Source organism: Entelurus aequoreus, linkage group LG14 (genome assembly GCF_033978785.1).
Source record: "Entelurus aequoreus isolate RoL-2023_Sb linkage group LG14, RoL_Eaeq_v1.1, whole genome shotgun sequence".
In the NCBI taxonomy this organism is placed as follows: Eukaryota; Metazoa; Chordata; class Actinopteri; order Syngnathiformes; family Syngnathidae; genus Entelurus; species Entelurus aequoreus.
In genome coordinates this window covers 57183692-57207630 of record NC_084744.1, presented here as the reverse complement: position 1 = coordinate 57207630, position 23939 = coordinate 57183692, and the positions used below count along the sequence as shown (strand labels likewise).

At 39.8% G+C, this 23939-nt stretch overlaps 1 protein-coding gene across 3 annotated transcripts in view; it reads right to left on the bottom strand.

Moving 5' to 3' along the window:
• Positions 1–902: 902 nt before the first annotated feature.
• xirp1 (xin actin binding repeat containing 1) overlaps positions 903–23939 on the bottom strand; it is a 34815-nt gene continuing 11778 nt past the window's right edge. For 2 of the 3 annotated variants that reach the window (XM_062070298.1, XM_062070299.1), the window contains 3 exons: positions 12991–13127; positions 10517–10573; positions 903–7754 (listed from right to left, as the gene is read on the bottom strand). In XM_062070298.1, coding sequence (XP_061926282.1) covers positions 1134–7754; positions 10517–10573; positions 12991–13127 — 6815 coding nt within the window. In that variant the 3' untranslated portion in view covers positions 903–1133. Of the gene's footprint in view, positions 7755–7873; positions 7945–10516; positions 10574–12990; positions 13128–23939 lie in introns of all 3 variants that reach the window. The other variant, XM_062070300.1, reaches the window with a different exon arrangement.

Genomic DNA, 23939 nt, shown 5'->3' with positions numbered 1-23939 from the left:
TCTTGTTCACGAGTGGGGGAAGAGTGGATCGTGAGATCGACAGGCGGATCGGTGCGGCGTCTTCAGTAATGCGGACGCTGTATCGATCCCTTGTGGTGAAGAAGGAGCTGAGCCGGAAGGCAAAGCTCTCAATTTACCGGTCGATCTACGTTCCCATCCTCACCTATGGTCATGAGCTTTGGGTTATGACTGAAAGGACAAGATCACGGGTACATGCGGACGAAATGAGTTTCCTCCGTCGGGTGACAGGGCTCTCCCTTAGAGATAGGGTGAGAAGCTCTGCCATCCGGGGGAAGCTCAAAGTAAAGCCGCTGCTCCTCCACATGGAGAGGAGCCAGATGAGGTGGTTTGGGCATCTGGTCAGGATGCCACCCAAACGCCTCCCTAGGGAGGTGTTTATGGCACTTTCCGACCGGTAGGAGGCCACAGGGAAGACCCAGGACACGTTGGGAAGACTATGTCTCCCGGCTGGCCTGGGAACGCCTGGGGATCCCCCGGGAAGAGCTGGGCAAAGTGGCTGCCCCCGCGACCCGACCTCGGATAAGCGGAAGATGGATGGATGGATGGATCAATATGTTGATTTACATTTTCTTGAACTGCTGCGTCTCCATTGTAATCCTTTGGCGCCCCCTGTAGGAGGCAAGCCTCACCCTTTGCAAATGAAAAGTCTTTACCTTTCACTATTTTGCAGCCACAAGCGGAGCAGCTGGTAGTGCAAGTCATTTGGTCTAGTTTTCTGCCCTTAGTCTGCAGAAAAAACTAAACTTTTTTGCAGAAACTAGTAAATCCATTCCCTATGAATCAGCAATATTATAATTAAGATTTGTTTTTAAAGTTCTTTGAATACCCATTCATAAATGAAATACCATAGAACACATTAAGAACACACTTTCTTTCTAACATTGTAATTTATTAAACAATTTACACAACACCTTACAGCTATTTTGTTTCATTTAAAATAATTGTACATTCTATATAATATAAGTACAGTATAAAATCCATAAGACAAATTTTTTTTTAAATAAAAATTGAACATATCCATCACTACATGACATCAGATTTTATAATGAACAAAACTTGATAACACAAATGCAGTACGTAGTCCCCTAAAGACCGCTAAGGAGCAGGTTTGTTCAGTGTCCTTTGTTGGGTTGGCTAAACGCTACAAACACTTTCCCTTTCTTGTCCGTCTTACTCAGCTTCTCGTCCTTAGGGGGGAAACTAGATCTTTGCACTAATGGGGATGTCATGACTTCGTATCTGGTTGGGCTCCCGACCACCTCAAACAGGGCAGCTGGCATACTGTCAGACTGTTTGGTAACAAATGTAGACTTCACAGAGGATACAAAAACGTTTCCAAAGCCATCGGTCTCTTCGTAGGTTTCACTGACAGTCTTTGTCCCGATGATTCCTGCAGGTTCCTTGGGAACTGTTTGCACCTCAAGCATGCTAACCTTATGCTTTGCTGGGCTGTTACCAGACTCATGGGCCGAATGGCCTTCGCAACTTTGACCTTTTTCCTCCAGTGCTGGTTTAAATGTGGACATAGTGGGCTTCTGTTGTTCAGCAGGCCTTCTGGCAGCGGAATGAATGGAGATAAATGACGGGGACGACGGGGAAGAGGACTGTCTAATGAGCCTGTTGTTGACTTGTCCAGACCCTTCTTTCTTTGGAAGACTTGAGTTGCTGCGTGGGTTTGTCGTTTCTTTGCCTTGACCTGATTTAGCCCTGGTTGACGCAATGCTGATTTTCCTGACCTTGTTGGCAGGTTGAATATGTTGCTCCGCTATTAAAGACTCATCAAACAGTCCTGACAACCCAGCAATGTCTGACTCCGATTTCAGGTTAGAGACCGAGTAGAGAGCCTTTTTGATCGCCTCTTCGATGTCAAGGAGTTTCGCCAAAGTCTGCTCCTTCAGATTTAATATCTCTTTACTTGCTTTTTCCAAATCCTCGTACGCAGTTTCGACCGAAGAAATACTTTCTAGATCATCATCCCGTGTCTCAGTTTCAACTTTCTTTTCCAGTTGTTTGCTTTGCTTTGAATTTTTATTTGGTGATGCCACCCAAGCGGGGACACTATCACAAACTGTCTTCAAAGAGCTGTCGTCCGCATTGCTGGTTGCTCCTTCAATCTCCTGCACCTGAGATAAGATTCCCTTGAGTTCCTCTCGTTTCCTGATATTCTCAAAGATTTCCATGGCTGCCTTTACGTTGCCCTTCATGATCTCATCCTTGTGCACAGAGAGCCTCTGTCGTCGCTCAACCTCCGTCTCTTTACCTTTCTTCTCTCTCAAAACAACTTTATTTTCATTTTCACCCTGTGAGAGCATTGGTCTGCAGTTTTGAGCTGGGGCTGTCTTTGAGGTCTGTTTCCCCAATTCAACCATGTCGTTTTTAACAATCTTTGTGGGTAAGAACTCTGCTTTTTTATTCAGGGTCTCACTCCCCGTTCTTTCAAAGTTCTTTAAAGCAGCCTGCAAGCTCATGTTCATTTCATGCTTTGCATTGTCGTCATAATCCTTCATGCACTTTTGTATCTCCTCTGCTGCATTAATTCTCTGGATGACATTTCTCTCCATCTCCAATTCAGGTGTGTTTGACTTTGTCACTTGGTAGTCGGGTTTATGCGCAGTTGTGGCCCCTGCGCTCTCAATTAACCGATTAGTGGGAAGTTGTGTGCATTGCTTTGCATCAGGATGAGTCCCTGCAGTGTTTTTCTTTGCTGGCGTCACGTTCACATCGTCTACAAACACAGGTTTAGTCAAGTGTGGCTTTGGTGGCAATGCCGGCTTCAGGTCCTGTGGTGTCTTTTGCAGGAGTGGAGCCTCAACCTCAGAACTGGACCTTCTAGAGCCTTTGTTTTCTACTGGGTAGCATGTGGGTTTCCGTGCTGTGATGGATGGTTTCCCTTGACAGGTTACTGAAATTGAAGGAGACAATGTTGTGTCAGATGGAGGCACAGACACCACAACACCCCTCTCTGAACAAGCTCTTTCTGACTTCCTGTATAGCATTGCAGATTTAAAGTCTCCCTTGGAGACATTTACACTAGACCTCTCAAGCGATTGCAGCGCTAGGTGAACATTACCGCCTACAATGTCTTCTTTATCTGGGAGCCTCTGCTCGGTTGCAGCACTTTGCAGAGATCTAATTGCTGCCTTTATATCTCCTTTAATAACATCTTCTGTCTCATCGTGTCCTGTTATTAGACCATTGCATTCATAGCTTACAAAAGGTACATTATTACTGACTATAACTGCACTAAAATGAGATACATCTCCCTGTTGGCAAGCCTCTAAGGAACAATTTTCCAAATCTTTCATAGTATCACTAACCTTTGAATAAGTCTTGACTTGTTGACTCCTGGAGGAAGACGATTGCGTAACCACTGACGACCTTTCTTTTTGTGCAGAGACTTCCAGATTGTATATTTTTCCAGGAACAATGACTTCCCGCTCCAGATGCATGCTTTGCTGCTTGGCCAGTTCCAGGGACTTTTTAGCCGCTTTCACATCCCCACATATGATCATCTCTTTTTGGACTTGGGCTTCATCTGCTTCAGGGCATTTACTTGACAAGTCCATATCATAAATAGTTCCGGGTGTAAATACCTCCCGCTCTACGCACATGCTTTGTTGCTTTGCACGTTCTAAAGACTGCATTGTTGCCTTGACATCTCCCGCCACAATGTTCTCTTTCTCGACTACGATTTCTTGCTTTGCGGCAAGTTGTTGTTTGGCTGTTGAAACGTCGCCAGGAATGATTTCATCCTTAGGAACAGAGTTTTCAGCATTGAAGGCACACTCTGATATGAATACCTTTTTGGTGTTCTTCACATCGCCTGGTAGGACATCAGAAATAGTTCGCTCCACCAGCTCCTTTTGCTGACATAGACTCCTCTTAGCTTCCCTCACATCGCCCTGTACGATTTCAGTTTGCTCCTTGCTAAGAGTATTACAATCCGTTTCATCTTCTGATACCGCAGAATGAAGACTTTTCAGGTAGTGCAGATCTCCTTTCTCAATGCAACTTTTGTACAGGTTGACATTCCCCTTTTCGTTTTCGTCAATTCTGCATGACGCTGCTGTTTTTTGACTGTTGGCAGTGGCTAACAAATTTCCAATAGTCGACTTCACATCTCCTCTTTCAATAGCAGGACTTTGAGCTTTAGCTTCACTGTGGCTGCTGAGTAAATAGACAGACATCTCCGCTTGTCCCCCAGCAGTCTCTTGCATGAGGATCCCTTTCTTGAAGTTTTTATCGTGAACAAGCATTTCGTCGATCATCTGAACTATGTCCTGTATTATTTGATCTCGCTCAAGGGTAATAGTTGTAGATGAATGATAGACTGGAAGTTCAACTTTGGTGGAAGTCACTTGTCCTTTCTCCGCTTCTTTGAGAAGAGTAACCTGTGGGTTGGTTGGTTTGAGTAGGAGCTGTAGCATGATGTTTCTAAGGTTGCCCTCAACAACCTCCTCCTTCTGAATTTGGACTTCATTTGTGTTTCCGAGTTGGAATTTCGCCATGGTAACGTTTCGACCTTCATTTGCTTCAACTATGATACCACCTGAGTGAATTAAATGCAGTTCACTTAAGTATACCACTGTGTCAGTGACACTACTGGAGGTGATCTTGTCCAGTGGGGTTGTCTCAAAGAGCCAGGTCGTGCACTTCACATCAGCTTTTGGTATCGTCTCCTCAGTACCTTGGAATGAAGTTTCTTCTTGCTGCTTGATTTTGTCCAGTGGCTGTGATTCAAACATCCAAGTACAGCGTTTCACATCTCCTTTCTGGCTGTCTTCTCTGTAGACCGTTTTGACTGGACCTTGCTCTTGATGTTCACCCCTTAGCGTGTCGACGTTTTGATTCTCGAAGAGCCAGGTGGAGGTCCTGACATCTCCACGCTGAATGTCGGTGACACTAACCATCCTTACAAACTTGTTGGATTCCTCAGATTCAAATATCTTTTTATTGAGCTGCACATTACAGCTCCCAAAGTCGTCAATGACCTTGACAGAAGGTTCCTCTCGACAGGTAAGGGAGTCCAGTGGTTGTGTTTCAAATTTCCATCTGGCTGATTTGACATCTCCCTTCTCGACATCCTCTTGAGTGACAGCTCTGATCACATAAACTTCATTCTCTGCTTTGATAGACTCAAGGGGCTTAGTCTCAAACATCCATCTGGCTCCTCTTACATCACCGCTCAATATCTCCTCTTTTTGCACAGTCGTCACCTCATGAAACTCTCCCTCTTTGTCCCTAATGGCATACAGTGGCAGGGACTCGAACATCATGGTGCTAGACTTCACGTCAATATCCCCCATAGGCTCTTCCACACCGATTGATTTTTGTTCAAGAGGTTGGTCGTGGATTTTATCCAGTGAGGAGGTTTCAAATATAAACTTCTTGTTCTTCACGTCCCCACTCACATCTTCAATTACTCTCTGGATGTTTGCATCATCATTGTCCTTATTGAACGTGTTCATGGGACAGTTCTCAAACAACCATGTAAATTTATGTACTGATCCCTTTTGGATGTTATCATCATTTTGTTCATCGCATGCCATCTCTGATCCGATTTCATCAAGGGACCGGGATTCAAAAAGTTCTTTGACTCTCGAGACATCTCCTGATTGAACGTTAACTTGACTGACACATCTTACATCTTGGTCTGAGTATGTGCCATTTCCAATTTTGTCCAGGGTCTCTGTCTCAATCAGATGTTTGACTGTTTGACCACCCGCCTCAGATTTGACTGAATTCTGTATGGTGTCACAGAGCTTCAGATTGTACTCGCCATCCTCTTTGATGGTGTCTAATGGCTGGGATTCAAAAAGCCATGTAATGGACTTGACACTGGGGTTGTCGATGGCCTCTGTGTCCTTAACTTTTTCTGATTTGTCGTACAGGATGTCCATTGGTCGTGTCTCAAAAAGCCATTTGCATGTCTTGACATTGCCTTTCCGGGGCTCCGTTTCAAGAGAGCGACTTGGCTCCGTCTGGTTGAACTTGGAATGAATCCCATCTATTGTCTGGGTTTCAAAAAGCCACTTTGCCAACTTGACATCCCCCATTGTGTCCTCCTCTCTTGTGATGCCTTTGATTACCTCAACATTTTCCTTTCCTTCTGTGAGCTCATTCAAAAGCTTGGTCTCAAACATCCACTTGTAGTTCTGAACCTTGCCCTTGATGAATTCCTCACGGTTGACAGTTGTTATCTTGTAGAAGTTTCCAGAGCTGTCTTTTATGGCATACAAAGGAGCATCTTCCTGCATGGCATTTTCTGGTGTGACATTTTCTTTGTCACAGTTCTCATCAGAAGGAGCGATTCTACTCAATGGGATTGTTTCAAAAAGTTGCTTGAAACCTCGAACATCACCCTTTTCAATCTCTTGTTCTTTGACTGAGATGCTCTTTCCGGCGCTGCCGCTCTCAAATATGATCTTTTTGTCTTTTACCGCTCCCTTTTCATCGGCTGAAAGGGTAACTTTTTCCAAACAGCCAACTTCGTAGCTATCATTCAGAGTCTCCATTGGTTGGGTTTCAAACAGCCACAGGGAGGTCTTTACATCTCCCCCAATGATATTTTCCCTTTCCAAACTCTTTTCCTCTGCATTTCCTCTTAGTGTTGCCAACGGTTGCATCTCAAAGAGCTTCGTCTTGTTGGTGACATCCACTTCTCCCGTGCACTCAGCTATTGATCCCTCAAACTTGTCCACGACAACTTCTTCTATGGCGTCGAAGGACTGAGTTTCAAACATCCACCTTTTTCTGTCCGTTCCACCTCTGTGCCCCTCCTCCAGGGAAATACCCCGAATTATTTTCACTCCATCGGTTCCCTTACTAATCAGGTCCAAAGGCTGAGTTTCAAATAACCAACGGGTCGAGCTCGTGTTGCCGTTTCTGATCTCCTCCCTGCAGATGGATTTGATTGAATGGATATTGCCACTTTTGTCCCTGATGGCACAGCGAGGTTCTGCCTGGAAGAGTTTCACAGTCTTCTGGACATCTCCTTTTTGTTCCTGGAGCTCAGACTTCAGTTTCAAGAAATTCTGGTCCTCTATTGAGTTGCAGCGTCCCAAGTCACTGAGTGGTTTAGTCTCAAAGAGCAGCCGAGTCCCGCAAACATCTCCCGGCTGGATGGCCTCTTTCAGCACGGCTTCAACAAGCTCTCCGTCTTCTGTTCTACGAAGGGAATCTAAGGGCTGGGTTTCAAACAACCAGGTGGATGTTCTTACATCCCCCCGGACAGAGTTCTGCCTTTCTGCACGTTTCTGCTGTCCTCTATCGCTGTGCTCAAACATGGAGGAGGTCCCTCGGACATTTCCGCCTGTTATGTCCTCCTCATCCAGCAACTTCTTGGTCGCGTGAGGATCCCCAATACTATCCAGGTTCCAGTTTTCAAAGATCCACCTCATTGATTGCACTTCACACTGATTAGCTGCATCCGCTGCGTCAGTGTCTTCTAGCTGCACCGCCTTCATGATCTCATCGTCCACACCATCACCCAGATCTCCCAGGATGTCCGGGTGGATGTGTTTGAAGATCCTCTTCAGTTCCGTCTTCTGCCTTTGCTGGTAGTATGTGGAGAAGGTTTCCCTAGGTGGCGGTAAGGGGAGGCTATTTAATGCCGAGGGCCCTTCATAGTCAAGGGGCCTGGCTGGCACAGGAGGGGGAGGTGGTGGGAGAGGCAGGTCATCGTCATCATGAGATGATTGCGAAACTGTGACTTTCCTGGCTGCCTCAGCCATCTTTGAATGAGAAACACAACAGAACATGCAACAATGTCAGTAATCAGTCAGTAGGACCAAACTTAAACGACATGCATATGTTTGGATGGCATGCATTTATATGTGAATCTATACATTACCTTTTTCTAAGCTCACTTGATGTTTTTCACTGCAAACCATCCTCTGCCACACCAAGGTTAAGAAAAAAAAACTACACACAGCTGTTAGTTGATCATGGGTGTATTCAAAAGTGCTCTGTCTTTTTGCTCTATTCACAAAAGTTATTTTGTCAACCAGGGTTGTACGGTATACCGGTATTAGTATAGCACCGCGATACTAATGAATTAGTATCATTGCTGTCATTGCTGGTTTTACGAGCAGAGGAGCATGTTCGGCAGCGCACACGCACAGAGTACTTACAAGCAGACACAGTGTGTAGACATAAAAGGCAGAACGGATGCATTTTGGCGTAAAAACTGACGATAAAGGTGAAGTTATAACACTGAAACGCCCTCGGGAAGCGGTGCTTTAAGACATGGCTAGCTAGCTAGCGGCTAAAGTCCGGCCCCAGTCGGTTTGCAGCTACTTCTAAATCACTAATCCTCGCCTCCATGGCGACAAATAAAGTATGTTTCTTACAAGTGTCATCCCTGAAGGACGAGGAATAGCTCAACAGGCTCACCGACATCAAAATGTAAACAAACGCCATTGGTGGATCTACACCTGACATCCACTGTAATGATACCAAGTACAGGATCGTATCTAGTCGATACTTCTATGATTACGTCGATATTTTTTGCCATCACAACATCTTCTTTCGTTTTTTTTAAATGTATATCATGTTTATTAGGTCAGTAAAAACGTCCCTGTACACATGAGGACTTTGAATATGACCAATGTATGATCCTGTAACGACTTGGTATCGGATTGATGCCTAAATGTGTGGTATCATCCAAAACTAATGTAAAGTATCAAAGAAGAGAAGAATAAGTGATTATTAAATTTTAACAAAAGTGTAGATAGAACATGTTAAAAGAGAAAGTAAGCAGATATTAACAGTAAATGAACAAGTAGATGAATAATTCATTTTCTACCACTTGTCCTTTATGATTTTGACAAAATAATAGGTAGATAAATGACACAATATGTTACTGCATATGTCAGCAGACTAATTAGGAGTCTTTGTTTGTTTACTTACTACTAAAAGACAAGTTGTCTAGTATGTTCACTATTTTATTTAAATACAAAATTGCAATAATAAACACATGTTTCATGTACCCTAATATTTTTTGCTAAAATAAAGCCAATAATGCAATTTTTTGTGGTCCCCTTTATTTAGAAAAGTATCTAAATAATTTTGGTATCGGGACAACACTATTGTCAGCATGTCGTATTGTTGCGAAACTATCGATGTAGAATTACTGCCATTATTTTTCATTTTTATAAGGGTTGAGCTTTTTTTTGTGTCTCTCTTTTGGTTTGTTTTAGTAGTGCTGTTTTGTCCGGAATATTTTTAAATCAAATGAAAGCACTCAATCACAATCAATCAATCCATTTTTCATTTTCAAGAGACAGGACTATTGAAATGAGGCTTGGATATACTTTAGAGCAGTGTTTTTCAAAGTGTACCGTGAGATACTGTCTGGTGTGCCGTGGGAGATTATCTAATTTCACCTATTTGAGGTAAAAATATTTTTTTGCAAACCAGTAATTATAGTCTGCAAATGATGTGTTGTTGTTGTGCTATCTAGAGCTCGGCAGAGTAGCCGTGTAATACTCTTCCGTATCAGTAGGTGGCAGCCGGTAGCTAATTTCTTTGTAGATGTCGGAAACAGCGGGAGGCAGGGTGCAGGTAAAAAGACGTCTAATGCTTAAATAAAAAATAAACAAAAGGTGAGTGCCCTTAAGAAAAGGCATTGAAGCTTAGGGAAGGCTATGCAGAACTGGCTACAAAGTAAACAAAAACAGAATGCTGGACGACAGCAAAGACTTACTGTGGAGCAAAGACGGCGTCCACAATGTACATCCGAACATGACGTGACAATCAACAATGTCCCCTCGAAGAAGGATAAAAACAACTGAAATATTCTTGATTGCTAAAACAAAGTAGATGCGGGAAATATCGCTCAAAGGAAGACATGAAACTGCTACAGGAAAATACCAAAAAAAGAGAAAAAGTCACCAAAATAGGAGCGCAAGACAAGAACTAAAACACTACACACAGGAAAACAGCAAAAAACTCCAAATAAGTCACGGCGTGATGTGACAGGTGGTGACTCTACACCTACTTTGAGACAAGAGCTATAGTGATGCATGCTTAGTTATGGTTTAAAGTCATGTCCAAAAATTGCGACAACGACTTTTTACTGTCAACAGAGTTTCGTTTTTTTTAATGATTTCTGCTGGTGGTGTGCCTCCGGAATTTTTCAACGCAAAAAATGTTGAAAAACACTGCTTTAGAGTAGTCCGTGTACAGCTTGTATAGCGCTATGGATCTACAGGTGGGACCTGAAAAATTCGAATACCCCGCAAAAGTTCATTTAATGTCAGCGATTCGACTTCAAATGTGAAATTAATGAATTGAATTGAGGAATGAGTTTTCTCTAGTCGCATGTTACGTCAAAGCGGGACATTATTTGTAAAAATGTAAGCATAATAATATTTATAATTGTCATATTTCATATCAGTCTGCGCATGATGCTATATGTGAAGTTGCATGTCAGGCAAGCAAAGAGTGAGTTACACTGCACACAAACACAGATTGTAAATAAAGAGTCAATTACCTTGTTGCTTTTAGTCCTTGGTCCTTGAATCCTCGCACCTGAAGTACCAGTCGGTCCCTGTTCAGGACCAGAAAAGTGACAACTGGGTTAGCTTCGATCCTGGGCCGGTCCCTGGCATAATCCCCCTATACCCAATCCAATCCACTTTATTTATTATATAGCACATTTTTAAAAAAAAAGTTTGCCAAAGTCCTGCACAGAAGTTGTGAAGTGAAGAAGTGAATTGGTAGAGTGGCTGTGCCAGCAATCGGAGTGTTGCTGGTTACTGGGGTTCAATTCCCACCTTCTACCTTCCTAGTCACGTCCGTTGTGTCCTTGGGCAAGACACTTCACCCTTTGCCTCTGATGGCTGCTGGTTAGCGCCTTGCATGGCAGCTCCCGCCATCAGTGTGTGAATGTGTGTGTGAATGGGTAAATGTGGAAATACTGTCAAAGCGCTTTGAGTACCTTGAAGGTAGAAAAGCGCTATACAAGTATAACCCATTTATCATTTATTTATTATTTATATAGCGCTTTTCTCTAGTGACTCAAAGCGTTAACGTAGTGAAACCCGATATCTAAGTTACATTTTTAAACCAGTGTGGGTGGCACTGGGAGAAAGTGGGTAAAGTGTCTTGCCCAAGGACACAACAGCTGTGACTAGGATGGCAGAAGCGGGGATCGAACCTGGAACCCTCGGGTTGCTGGCACGGCATGCTTTGTAATGGATTTAAATGGGTATAATTTATAATATCCAAAGTTCAGTGAGCAGGTTGTGTTACGTGCAACCATGACTCTTTTTTTTTTTTTTTGCACCATGACTAGGGAAGGTTGTTTGCATTGGGTCATATAAGTAAATGCTGCAATTTTTTTAGATGAATAATTTGAAATTTTTTTTGACGCATGGACGTGGTTTATAATATCCACAAAGTTCAGTGAGCAGGTTGTGTTACGTGCGACCATGACTCTTTTTTGTTGTTGTTGTACCATGAATAGGGAAGGTTGTTTGCATTGGGTCATATAAGTAAATGCTGCAAATTTTTTAGATGAATAATTAGATTTTAATTTTGGCGCATGGACGTTTTTTTTATAATATCCACAAAGTTCAGTGAGCAGGTTGTGTTACGTGCGACCATGACTCTTTTTTTCTTCTTTTTTTTGCACCATGACTAGGGAAGGTTGTTTGCATTGGGTCATATAAGTGAATGCTGCAAATTTTTTAGATGAATAATTAGAATTTTTTTTTGGCGCATGGACGTTTTTTTATAATATCCACAAAGTTCAGTGAGCAGGTTGTGTTACGTGCGATCATGACTCTTTTTTTGTTGTTGTTGTTGCACCATGACTAGGGAAGGTTGTTTGCATTGGGTCATATAAGTAATTTGCTGCAAATTTTTTAGATGAATAATTAGAAAAAAATTTTGGCGCATGGACGTTTTTTTTTATAATATCCACAAAGTTCAGTGAGCAGGTTGTGTTACGTGCGATCATGACTCTTTTTTTGTTGTTGTTGTTGCTCCATGACTAGAGAAGGTTGTTTGCATTGGGTCATATAAGTAAATGCTGCAAATTTTTTAGATGAATAATTACTTTTTTTTTTTGGCGCATGGACGTTTTTTTTCATAATATCCACAAAGTTCAGTGAGCAGGTTGTGTTACATGCGACCATGACTTTTTTTTTTTTTTGCACCATGACTAGGGAAGGTTGTTTGCATTGGGTCATATAAGTGAATGCTGCAAATTTTTTTAGATGAATAATTACTTTTTTTTTTTTGGCGCATAGACGTTTTTATATAATATCCACAAAGTTCAGTGAGCACGTTGTGTTACGTACGACCGCGACTCTTTTTTTTTGTTGTTGTTGTTGCACCATGACTAGGGAAGGTTGTTTGCATTGGGTCATATAAGTAAATGCTTCAAATTTTTTAGATGAATAATTAGAATTTTTTTTTTGGTGCATGGACATTTTTTTTATAATATCCACAAAGTTCAGTGAGCAGGTTGTGTTACGTGCGACCATTACTCTTTTTTTGTTGTTGTTGTTGCACCATGACTAGGGAAGGTTGTTTGCATTGGGTCATATAAGTAAATGCTGCACATTTTTTAGATGAATAATTAGAATTTTTTTTGGCGCATAGACGTTTTTTATAATATCCACAAAGTTTAGTGAGCAGGATCTGTTTTTATTTACCATTTGCCAACTTCACTGGTTTTGGGGTTTGTACATTATTTTTTAATATCTAATTATAAACGTGATTGAACTGCATTTTTGTTTAGGGCCACAAATATCCTCAACTTTCATAATTTAAAGAAAAATACGCACTTCCACTTCCATCTTTTTGTAATGAATCTGTTTTAGAAAAATGTTAACTTCTCAAAAGTTAACCTCTAATTTGCCGTCCAGCTCCCTTTGACAGATAACGGTGGCCCTGTCCTATTGAAGCCCTATAGGGCCCAGAGCGTGTTGAGGAATGCGAGGCATTTCAGGAACTTACCGGTTGTGTTGAACCTCCAATGGAGTCAATGGATGCCGCTCTTGACAGATAGAGAGCTGACCTTTCTCTAACAGAGGAGTGAGTCAATTGTGTGGATAGGATGCCCGCCTTGGTCAGTGATGTCTGATGTCTGTCATCTGCAAAGACAAAAATAATAAATACATCAAAACCCATGTTAGATGAATTTTGGTGTAGAAAACCAAAGCATTCACACAATAAGTTGAATAAATACATGAATTTTGGTGTAGAAAACCAAAGCATTCACACAATAATAAGTTGAATAAAACGATACATTTTGGTGTAGAAAACAAAAGCATTCACAGAATAATAAGTTGAATAAATAGATGAATTTGTGTAGAAAACCAAAGGAATAGATGAATTTTGGTGTAGAAAACCAAAGGAATTCACACAATAATAAGTTGAATTAATAGATGAATTTTGGTGTAGAAAACAAAAGCATTCACAGAATAATAAGTTGAATAAGTAGATGAATTTTGGTGTAGAAAACCAAAGGAATTCACACAATAATAAGTTGAATTAATAGATGAATTTTGGTGTAGAAAACAAAAGCATTCACAGAATAATAAGTTGAATAAGTAGATGAATTTTGGTGTAGAAAACCAAAGCATTCACACAATAAGTTGAATTAATAGAGGAATTTTGGTGTAGAAAACCAAAGCATTCACACAATAATAAGTTGAATAAAAAGATAAATTTTGGTGTAGAAAACAAAAGCATTCACAGAATAATAAGTTCAATAAATAGATGAATTTGTGTAGAAAACCAAAGCATTCACACAATAAGTTGAATAAATAGATGAATTTTGGTGTAGAAAACCAAAGGAATTCCTACAATAATAAGTTAAATAAATAGATGAATTTTGGTGTAGAAAACCAAAGCATTCACACAATAAGTTCAATAAATAGATGAATATTGGTGTAGAAAACCAAAGGAATTCACACAATAATAAGTTAAATAAATAGATGAATTTTGGTGTAGAAAACCAAAACCTTCACATAATAAGTTGAATAAATAGATGAATTTTTGGGTAGACAACCAAAGGAATTCATACAATAATAAGTTAAAAAATAGATGAATTTTGGTGTAGAAAACCAAAACCTTCACACAATAATAAGTTGAATAAATAGACGCATTTTTGTGTAGAAAACCAAAGGAATTCATACAATAATAAGTTAAAAAATAGATGAATTTTGGTGTAGAAAACCAAAGCATTCACAGAATAATAAGTTGAATAAATAGATGAATTTTGGTGTAGAAAACCAAAGCATTCACACAATAATAAGTTGAATAAATAGATGAATTTTGGTGTAGAAAACCAAAGCATTCACAGAACAATGAAATGAATAAACAGATGAATTTTGGTGTAGAAAACCAAAGCATTCACAGAATAATAAGTTGAATAAATAGATGAATTTTGGTGTAGAAAACCAAAGCATTCACACAATAATAAGTTGAATAAATAGATGAATTTTGGTGTAGAAAACCAAAGCATTCACAGAATAATAAATTGAATAAATAGATGAATTTTGGTGTAGAAAACCAAAGCATTCACAGAACAATGAAATGAATAAACAGATTAATTTTGGTGTAGAAAACCAAAGCATTCACAGAATAATAAGTTGAATAAATAGATGAATTTTGGTGTAGAAAACCAAAGCATTCACACAATAATAAGTTGAATAAATAGATGAATTTTGGTGTAGAAAAACAAAGCATTCACAGAAAAATAAGTTGAATAAAAAGATGAATTTTGGTGTAGAAAACCAAAGCATTCACAGAATAATAAGTTGAATAAATAGATGAATTTTGGTGTAAAAAAAACAAAACATTCACACAATAACTTGAATAATTAGATACATTTTTGTGTAGAAAACCATATATGTGAATGCTACAAGGCATTCACACAATAAGTTGAATAAAAATTTGAATTTTGGTGTAGAAAAGCAAAAGAAAATGAATATACAATAAATAAATAGAACTTTAGTGCAAGAATATTGTTCTTCCACTCACTTTCCGTCCAGGGGAGCTCATCAGGATTGGCCGAGTCCAAACAGCCCACACACACACACACACACACACACACACACACACACACACACACACACACACACGCTGGCCACCAACAATCCCCTGACCCCCGAGAAGAAGTTAAAAAAAACAAAAAAAACCCAGACAAAAAGCAACTGCCAGCTCAGCGGGGGGGCGACCGCAGATTGTTTGCACATTGTTCACGTGAGCTCCCCGCCATTAGACCATCAACACCTGACCCCCAAAGAATGCCACCACCCGACCCGACCCGGTGAAACACCCCGTCCTCGCCCCTACGCAACACTTGGGGTGTTAAAATTCATATTCAGACACGTACAGCTGGAGAGTGCGTGCTCATGTGCATGATTTACAGCTGTAAGTACACGCCTGGCTTTGTCACAGACTGGACAATAGTCTGAGCAGCAAGCTGGCGCCGCTCCCTAGTCCGGACTTAAAACATTTCCACGGATGGCCGAGCAGACAAAATGAAGCCCTGCGTGCAGCTGAGAGGTCAACTTCATCCTTTTCTACACCAAAATGCATCTATTTATTCGCTATTTATCCTTCAACTTATTATTCTTCTTCTCCAGATTTTGCCGCACTCTACCTTCCGCATTTTTCACCCGGTGGCTGAGTTGCTGTTGTTCCCTAAACTCTTCCATTGTCTTATAATAAAGCCGACAGTTGACTTTGGAATGTTTAGGAGCGAGGACATTTCACGACTGGATTTGTTGCACAGGTGGCATCCTATGACAGTTCCATTCCAACTTCAAACTGTTCAGCCCTAAAAGCCCTTGACAATTTTCCCCAAATTCCCAGAATTCCCAGAATTCCAGGTTTTCCGGGACATTTTTCCCATTCAAAATGAATTGGCCATTTTTTTCAAACTTCTACCATTTCCACATTTTTCAAACCATTCCACCTTCAACACATTCCACCATTCTGTAAATTCAAACTTCTTCTTTTTTCAAGTTCAAAAAAATTCCAGGATTTTCCAGAATTCCTGGTTTTCCGGAGCCCTATTTCCATCCACCCTTTTTTCTGGCAACTACTCCTTTCACATTTTTCAATGCATTTCAACTGTTCCTCTTAATCAGGAAAAAAAACAACTAAGTTGTTTTTTTAACTGGAAAAATTCCCTGTTTTCTCGAAATTCCAGGAATTCCATAATACCATTTCTCATTTCAACATGTTACTACTTCAACTATTCTCCACCGATTTCAACACCAACTAATTCAGACCATCCAAGTTTTTTACTATTTTCTAAAAAATTCCCACTTTTCCCAAAACTCCCAATTTTTCTGAAATTCCCATTGAAATCAATGGGACATTCTTAAAAATCCCACATTCCCCACATTTTTCATCTGATTCAAACTTTTCCAACCTCAAAATATACACCCTGTTCAGGAATTGTATGCTATACTCCAACAATTCTTAAAAAAAAAATCCCGGATTTCCCACAATTCCTTTTTTTTCCGCATTTTCCCTATTCAGAATGAATTGGCCATTTTTTCAAACTTCCACCATTTCCACATTTTTCAAACCATTCCACCTCCAACACATTATTCTGGAAATTCAAACTTCCCCTTTTTTCAAGTTAAAAAAAATTCCAGGATTTTCCAGAATTCCTGGTTTTCCAAAGCCCTATTTTCACCCTTTTTTGTGACTCCTTTCACATTTTTCACTGCATTTCAACCGTTTCCACCGTCAAAACATTCCTTTTAATCAGGAAAAAAAAAAAAAATTTTAAACTGAAAAAATTCCCCCGTGTCCCAGAAATTCCAGGAATTCCGTAATACCATTTCTCATTTCAACATGTTACTACTTCAACCATTCTCCACCGATTGGAAAAATTTCAACACCAACTATTTCAACTCATTCAGACCATTCAATTTTTTTTTACCAATTTCAAAAAAATTCCCGCTTTTTCCGAAATTCCCGATTTTTTCTAAAATTCTCATTGAAATCAATGGGACATCCTTCAAAGTTCCACAATTCCCACATTTTTCATCTGATTCAAACTTTTCCAACTTCAAAATATTCAGCCTGTTCAGGAATTGTGTGCTCTACTTCAACAATTCTAAAAAAAAAAAATCCCGGATTTCCCATAATTCCTTTTTTTTTTCCCATTTTCCCTATTCAAAATGAATTGGCCATTTTTTCAAACTTCCACCGTTTCCACATTTTTCAAACCATTCCACCTTCAACACATTCCACCATTCTGGAAATTCAAACTTCCCCTTTTTTTAAGTTCCAAAAAATTCCAGGATTTTCCAGGATTCCTGGTTTTCCAAAGCCCTATTTCCAACCTTTTTTCCTTCCACATTTTTCCAACGCACTTCAACTGTTCCACCGTCAAAACATTCCTCTTAATCAGAAAAAAAAAACAAAGTTGTTTTTTGAACTGGAAAAATTCCCTGTTTTCCTGAAATTCCAGGAATTCCGTAATACCATTTCTCATTTCAACATGTTACTACTTCAACTATTCCCCACCGATTTGAAAAATTGAAACACCAACTATTTCAACTCATTCAGACCATTCAAGTTTTTTACCATTTTCTAAAAAATTCCCACTTTTCCCAAAACTCCCGATTTTTTCTGAAATTCCCATTGAAGTCAATGGGACATTGTTAAAAATCCCACATTTTTCATCTGATTCAAACTGTTCCAACTTCAAAATATTCAGCCTGTTCAGGAATTGTGTGCTCTACTTCAACAATTCTAAAAAAAAAAAAAATCCCGGATTTCCCATAATTCCTTCTTTTTTTTTTGCATTTTCCCTATTCAAAATGAATTGACCATTTTTTCAAACTTACACCATTTCCACATTTTTGAAACCATTCTACCTTCAACACATTCCACCATTCTGGAAATTCAAACTTCCCCTTTTTTCAAGTTAAAAAAAATTCCAGGATTTTCCAGAATTCCTGGTTTTACAAAGCCCTATATCCACCCTTTTTTCTGGCGACTACTCCTTTCACATTTTTCACTGCATTTCAACCATTCCAACCGTCAAAACATTCCTCTTAATCAGGACAAAAAAAAAAAATTTTAAACTGAAAAAATTCCCCCGTTTTCCGGAAATTCCAGGAATTCCGTAATACCATTCCTCATTTCAACATGTTACTACTTCAACTATTCTCCACCGATTTGAAAAATTTAAACACCAACTATTTCAACTCATTCAGACCATTCAAGTTTTTTTTTACCATTTTCAAAAAAATTCCGCTTTTCCCAAAACTCCCGATTTTTTCTGAAATTCCCATTGAAATCAATGGGACATTCTTAATAATCCCACATTTTTCATCTGATTCAAACTGTTCCAATTTCAAAATATTCAGCCTGTTCAGGAATTGTGTGCTCTACTTCAACAATTCTAAAAAAAAAATTCCCGGATTTCCCGGATTTCCTATAATTCCTTCTTTTTTTTTTGCATTTTCCCTATTCAAAATGAATTGGCCATTTATTCCAAACTTCCACAATTTCCACAGTTTTAAAACCATTGCACCTTCAACACATTCCACTATTATGGAAATTCAAACTTCCCCTTTTTTCAAGATAAAAAAAATTCCAGGATTTTCCAGATTTGCTGGTTTTCCGAAGGCCTATTTCATATTTTTCAATGCATTTCAACCGTTCCACAGTCCAAACATTCCTCTTAATCAGGACAAAAACTTTTTTTTTTTAAACTGAAAAAATTCAATTTTCCCGAAATTCCAGGAATACCATTTCTCATTTCAACATGTCACTACTTCGACATTTCTCCACCGATTTGAAACATTTCAACACCAACTATTTCAACTCATTCAGACCATTCAAGTTTTTTACCATTTTCGAAAAAATTTCCCGCTTTTCCCGAAATTCCCGATTTTTTCTGAAATTCCCATTGAAATCAATGGGACATTCTTCAAAATCCCAAATTTTTCATCTGATTCAAACTGATCCAACTTCAAATCCAAAATATTCACCCTGTTCAGGAATTGTGTGCTGTACTTTAACCATTCTAAAAAAAAAATCCCGGATTTCCCATAATTCCTTTTTTTTTTTGGCATTTTCCCTATTCAAAATGAATTAGCCATTTTTCAAAGATCAACAACTCCCACATTCTTCAACCCATTCAAACCCTTCCACCTTCAACACATTCCACCATTCTGGAAAATTCCAGATTTTCCCAAAATTCCCTAATACCATTTACTACTTCAACATTTCTTGCCCGATTAAAGCAATTCTAACACCAACCAATTCAGCTCATTCAGGACATTCATGCTCTTAATCATTTTCCCAAAATTCCGCATTTCCCCAAAATCCCAAATTTCCAGGAAGTTCCCATTGAAATGAATTGGCCGTTTTTCCAAGTTGCACAATCCCCACATTTTTCAACCTATTTAAACCATTCCAACATTCAAACTATTCTTACATTCAGTTCAACTTTAGCATTGTATTATAAATAGTATTGACTAACTGATCGAAACACGTATTTGGGAAGTATGCTCATAAATCAATAATTTTTGGGGGGAATGATCGACACACTCTGATCAGCGGTAATCCCCCAGGAATGCGGAAGAGCTATTACTGGTGCAGTAATGTGAGGGCGTTGTGGCCCACAAACAGCTGTACAAATGACGGGGGAATGCGCTTGGTATTCGCTCCGTGCCACCGCCTTCTCCGCCATCAGCTGTCGGTGATTGTTTCCACATTCGCAGACGGTAATGAAAACCGCTTTGCCAAAAGGGCCGGTAGAGTGTTGGCCCAACCCAAAACCCAACCCTTAAACGTGGCGCGTCAAACCAGACACCTGAAGTAACCTTTGACTTGACTTTTACAGTTTAGGTTGTTTTTTTTACCGATTCATAATCACAAAAGTTGCATTTGTGATATCGCGTTACCCTCGAGGTTAAAATTCACATTTACTAAAAAACATTCTGACAGAACAATTATTTCATTATAATTAGGGATGGGCACTGTTCTCCTCAGCCTTCCCGGTAAGGTCTATTCAGGTGTACTGATAGTCGAACCTCGGATTCAGGAGGAACAGTGTGGTTTTCGGCCTGGTCGTGGAACTGTGGACCAGCTTTATACTCTCGGCAGGGTCCTTGAGGGTGCATGGGCGTTTGCCCAACCGGTCTACATGTGCTTTGTGGACTTGGAGAAGGCATTCGACCGTGTCCCTCGGGAGGTCCTGTGGGGAGTGCTCAGAGAGTAAGGGGTATCGGACTGACTGATTGTGGCGGTCCACTCCCTGTACGATCAGTGTCAGAGCTTGGTCCGCATTGCCGGCAGTAAGTCGGACACGTTTCCAGTGAGGGTTGGACTGCGCCGACCGATTCTGTTCATAACTTTCATGGACAGAATTTCTAGGGATCCGGTTTGGTGGCTGCAGGATTAGGTCTCTGCTTTTTGCAGATGATGTGGTCCTGATGGCTTCATCTGGCCAGGATCTTCAGCTCTCACTGGATCGGTTCGCAGCCCAGTGTGAAGCGACTGGGATGAGAATCAGCACCTCCAAGTCAGAGTCCATGGTTCTCGCCCGGAAAAGGGTGGAGCACCATCTCTGGGATGCGGAGGAGATCTTTCCCCAAGTAGAGGAGTTCAAGTACCTCGGAGTCTTGTTCACGAGTGAGGGAAGAGTGGATCGTGAGATCGACAGGCGGATCGGTGCGACGTCTTCAGTGGTGCGGATGCTGTATCGATCCGTTGAAGGAGCTGAGCCGGAAGGCAAAGCTCTCAATTTACCGGTCGATCTACTTTCCCCATCCTCACCTATGGTCATGAGCTTTGGGTTATGACCGAAAGGACAAGATCACGGGTACAAGCGGCCGGGTGGCGGGGCTCTCCCTTAGAGATAGGGTGAGAAGCTCTGCCATCCGGGGGGAGCTCAAAGTAAAGCCGCTGCTCCTCCACATCGACAGGAGCCAGATGAGGTGGTTCGGGCATCTGGTCAGGATGCCACCTGAACGCCTCCCTAGGGAGGTGTTTCAGGCATGTCCGACCGGTAGGAGGCCACGGGGAAGACCCAGGTCACGTTGGGAAGACTTTGTCTCCCGGCTGGCCTGGCAGCGCCTTGGGATCCCCCGGGAGGAGCTCGACAAGGTGGCTGGGGAGAGGGAAGTCTGGGCTTCCCGGCTTAGGCTGCTGCACCCGCAACCCGACATTGTCACATTTCTGAGTATGACATTAAGTTGCGATGACAGTAGCAAGTCCAAGACGTTAGATGGCAGTAGTGCATAGTTTATGGTGTTTTTTGTTTGTTTTTGTTGAGTCCTACAAAGTGTTTACACTGTAAGCATTGTACAAACCCCAAAACCGGTGAAGTTGGCACGTTGTGTAAATGGTGAATAAAAACAGAATACAACGATTTGGCAAATCCTTTTCAACCTATATTCTGTTGAATAGACTGCAAAGACAAGATACTTAACATTCGAACTGGAAAACGTTTTTATCTTTTGCAAATATTAGCTCATTTGGAGTTTGATGCCTGCAACATGTTTAAAAAAAGCTGGCACAAGTGGCAAAAAAAGGCTGAGAAAGTTGAGGAATGCTGTTGGGTGTTTGTTCATAAGGTGCAATGTCTTATTCATGCTGGTGTGTCCTAATCGAATGCGTGATATGATTCCTTCCTCTATTGCGCTCCCCCTTACAGTTCTTCCCGCTCCTAGTTTTTGCTGTTGGTAGAGTCATATTGGGCTTATACATTTTTTTTTAACAATCATAGAAAAAAATAATACTACAACTATCAGACAGCAAATTAAAATACAAAGGGTAGATAACACATACCCAGGGCTACTACTACTACTACTACTAGTGGAGGATGATAATGTACTTTAAGTTACTATTTACTAAAAGGTGTGATTGTAGTTAGCGTTTTTTGTCTCGCGGGATTCAAGCTCGCCACATTCAATCGTCAAATCACCCAGGTTTCAGGTGTCGAACTTACACATCTTACATCTCGTCCTTCCTCTTTTGTGCTCCCCCTTACAGTTCTTCCCGCTCCTAGTGTTTGCTGTGGTTAAAGTCATGTTTGGAACAATCACGGTGTCATAGAAAAAGAATGTTATCGTCAAAATCACCCAGGTTTCAGGCATCAAACTTACACATCTAACATCTCTCGAGACTTTTAGATCTTATTTGCACGGGGCGTTTTGCACAAGCTATGCTGAACACATTTTTGGAAATTTTTTTGTTTATATTGATATATGCTTTAATTATTTTTGTAGATTTTCCTTATTTCATTTAATTTATAATGGTTGGTTTATTTAGCTGTGTTTTATGCTGTATATAGAATATTCTTTACTTATTTTTATTTTTGTACAGTACTTTGAGTCAGTGGCTGTTTTTAAATTGGGCTATATAAGTGTAAATTAAGCAAACCTTACACAAAGTTGCAAGGCTGCAAGTTCGAAACCCCTGGTCAGTAATACTTTCCTTTACCGATAACGCATTCACATCAAGCTCTTTGAATGTTGACACTAGTGTTGTCCCGATACCAATATTTTGGTACCGGTACAAAAAAATGTTCGATACTTTTCGGTACTTTTCGATACTTTTCTAAATAAAGGGGACCACGAAAAATTGTACCGGTATTTTCAGAGGCGGTATAGTACCGAATATGATTAATTAGTATCCCGGTACTATACTAATACAGCCCTAGTTGACACCTAAATATTTTATTTGTTTACATGTTGTTATTTAAAGATTGTTCACTTCCTGTGTTTTAGTGTCATCACTCTCTAGAGAAAAAAATAATTGTGTCTCAATGAATGGATGAAGAAAAAATAAAAATAAAATTGAGAAAAATAAAATTCTAATATGTAAGCAAATAGTTTTGGTACCGGTACAAAAATTATTTCGATACTTTTCGGTACTTTTCGATACTTTTCTAAATAAAGGGGACCACGAAAAATTGTACCGGTATTTTCAGAGGCGGTATAGTACCGAATATGATTAATTTGTATCGCGGTACTATACTAATACAGCCCTAGTTGACACCGAAATCTTTTATTTGTTTACATGTTGTTATTTAAAGATTGTTCACTTCCTGTGTTTTAGTGTCATCACTCTCTAGAGAAAAAAATAATTGTGTCTCAATGAATGGATGAAGAAAAAATAAAAATAAAATTGAGGAAAATAAAATACTAATATGTAAGCAAATAGTTTTGGTACCGGTACAAAAATTATTTCGATACTTTTCGGTACTTTTCGATACTTTTCTAAATAAAGGGGACCACGAAAAATTGTACCGGTATTTTTCGGAGGCGGTATAGTACCGAATATGATTAATTAGTATCGCGGTAATATACTGATACAGTCCTAGTTGACACCTAAAAAATTTTTTGTTTACATGTTGTCATTTAAAGATTGTTCACTTCCTGTGTTTTAGTGTCATCACTCTCTAGAGAAAAAAAATTATTGTGTCTCAATGAATGGATGAAGAAAAAATAAAAATAAAATTGAGAAAAATAAAATACTAATATGTGCGCAAAGTTTTGGTACCGGTACAAAAATTATTTCGATACTTTTCGGTACTTTTCGATACTTTTCTAAATAAAGGGGACCACGAAAAATTGTACCGGTATTTTTCAGAGGCGGTATAGTACCGAATATGATTAATTAGTATCGCGGTAATATACTGATACAGCCCTAGTTGACACCTACATTTTTTTTTGTTTACATGTTGTTATTTAAAGATTGTTCACTTCCTGTGTTTTAGTGTCATCACTCTCTAGAGAAAAAAATAATTGTGTCTCAATGAATGGATGAAGAAAAAATAAAAATAAAATTGATTAAAATAAAATTCTAATATGTAAGCAAATAGTTTTGGTACCGGTACAAAAATTATTTCGATACTTTTCGGTACTTTTCGATACTTTTCTAAATAAAGGGGACCACGAAAAATTGTACCG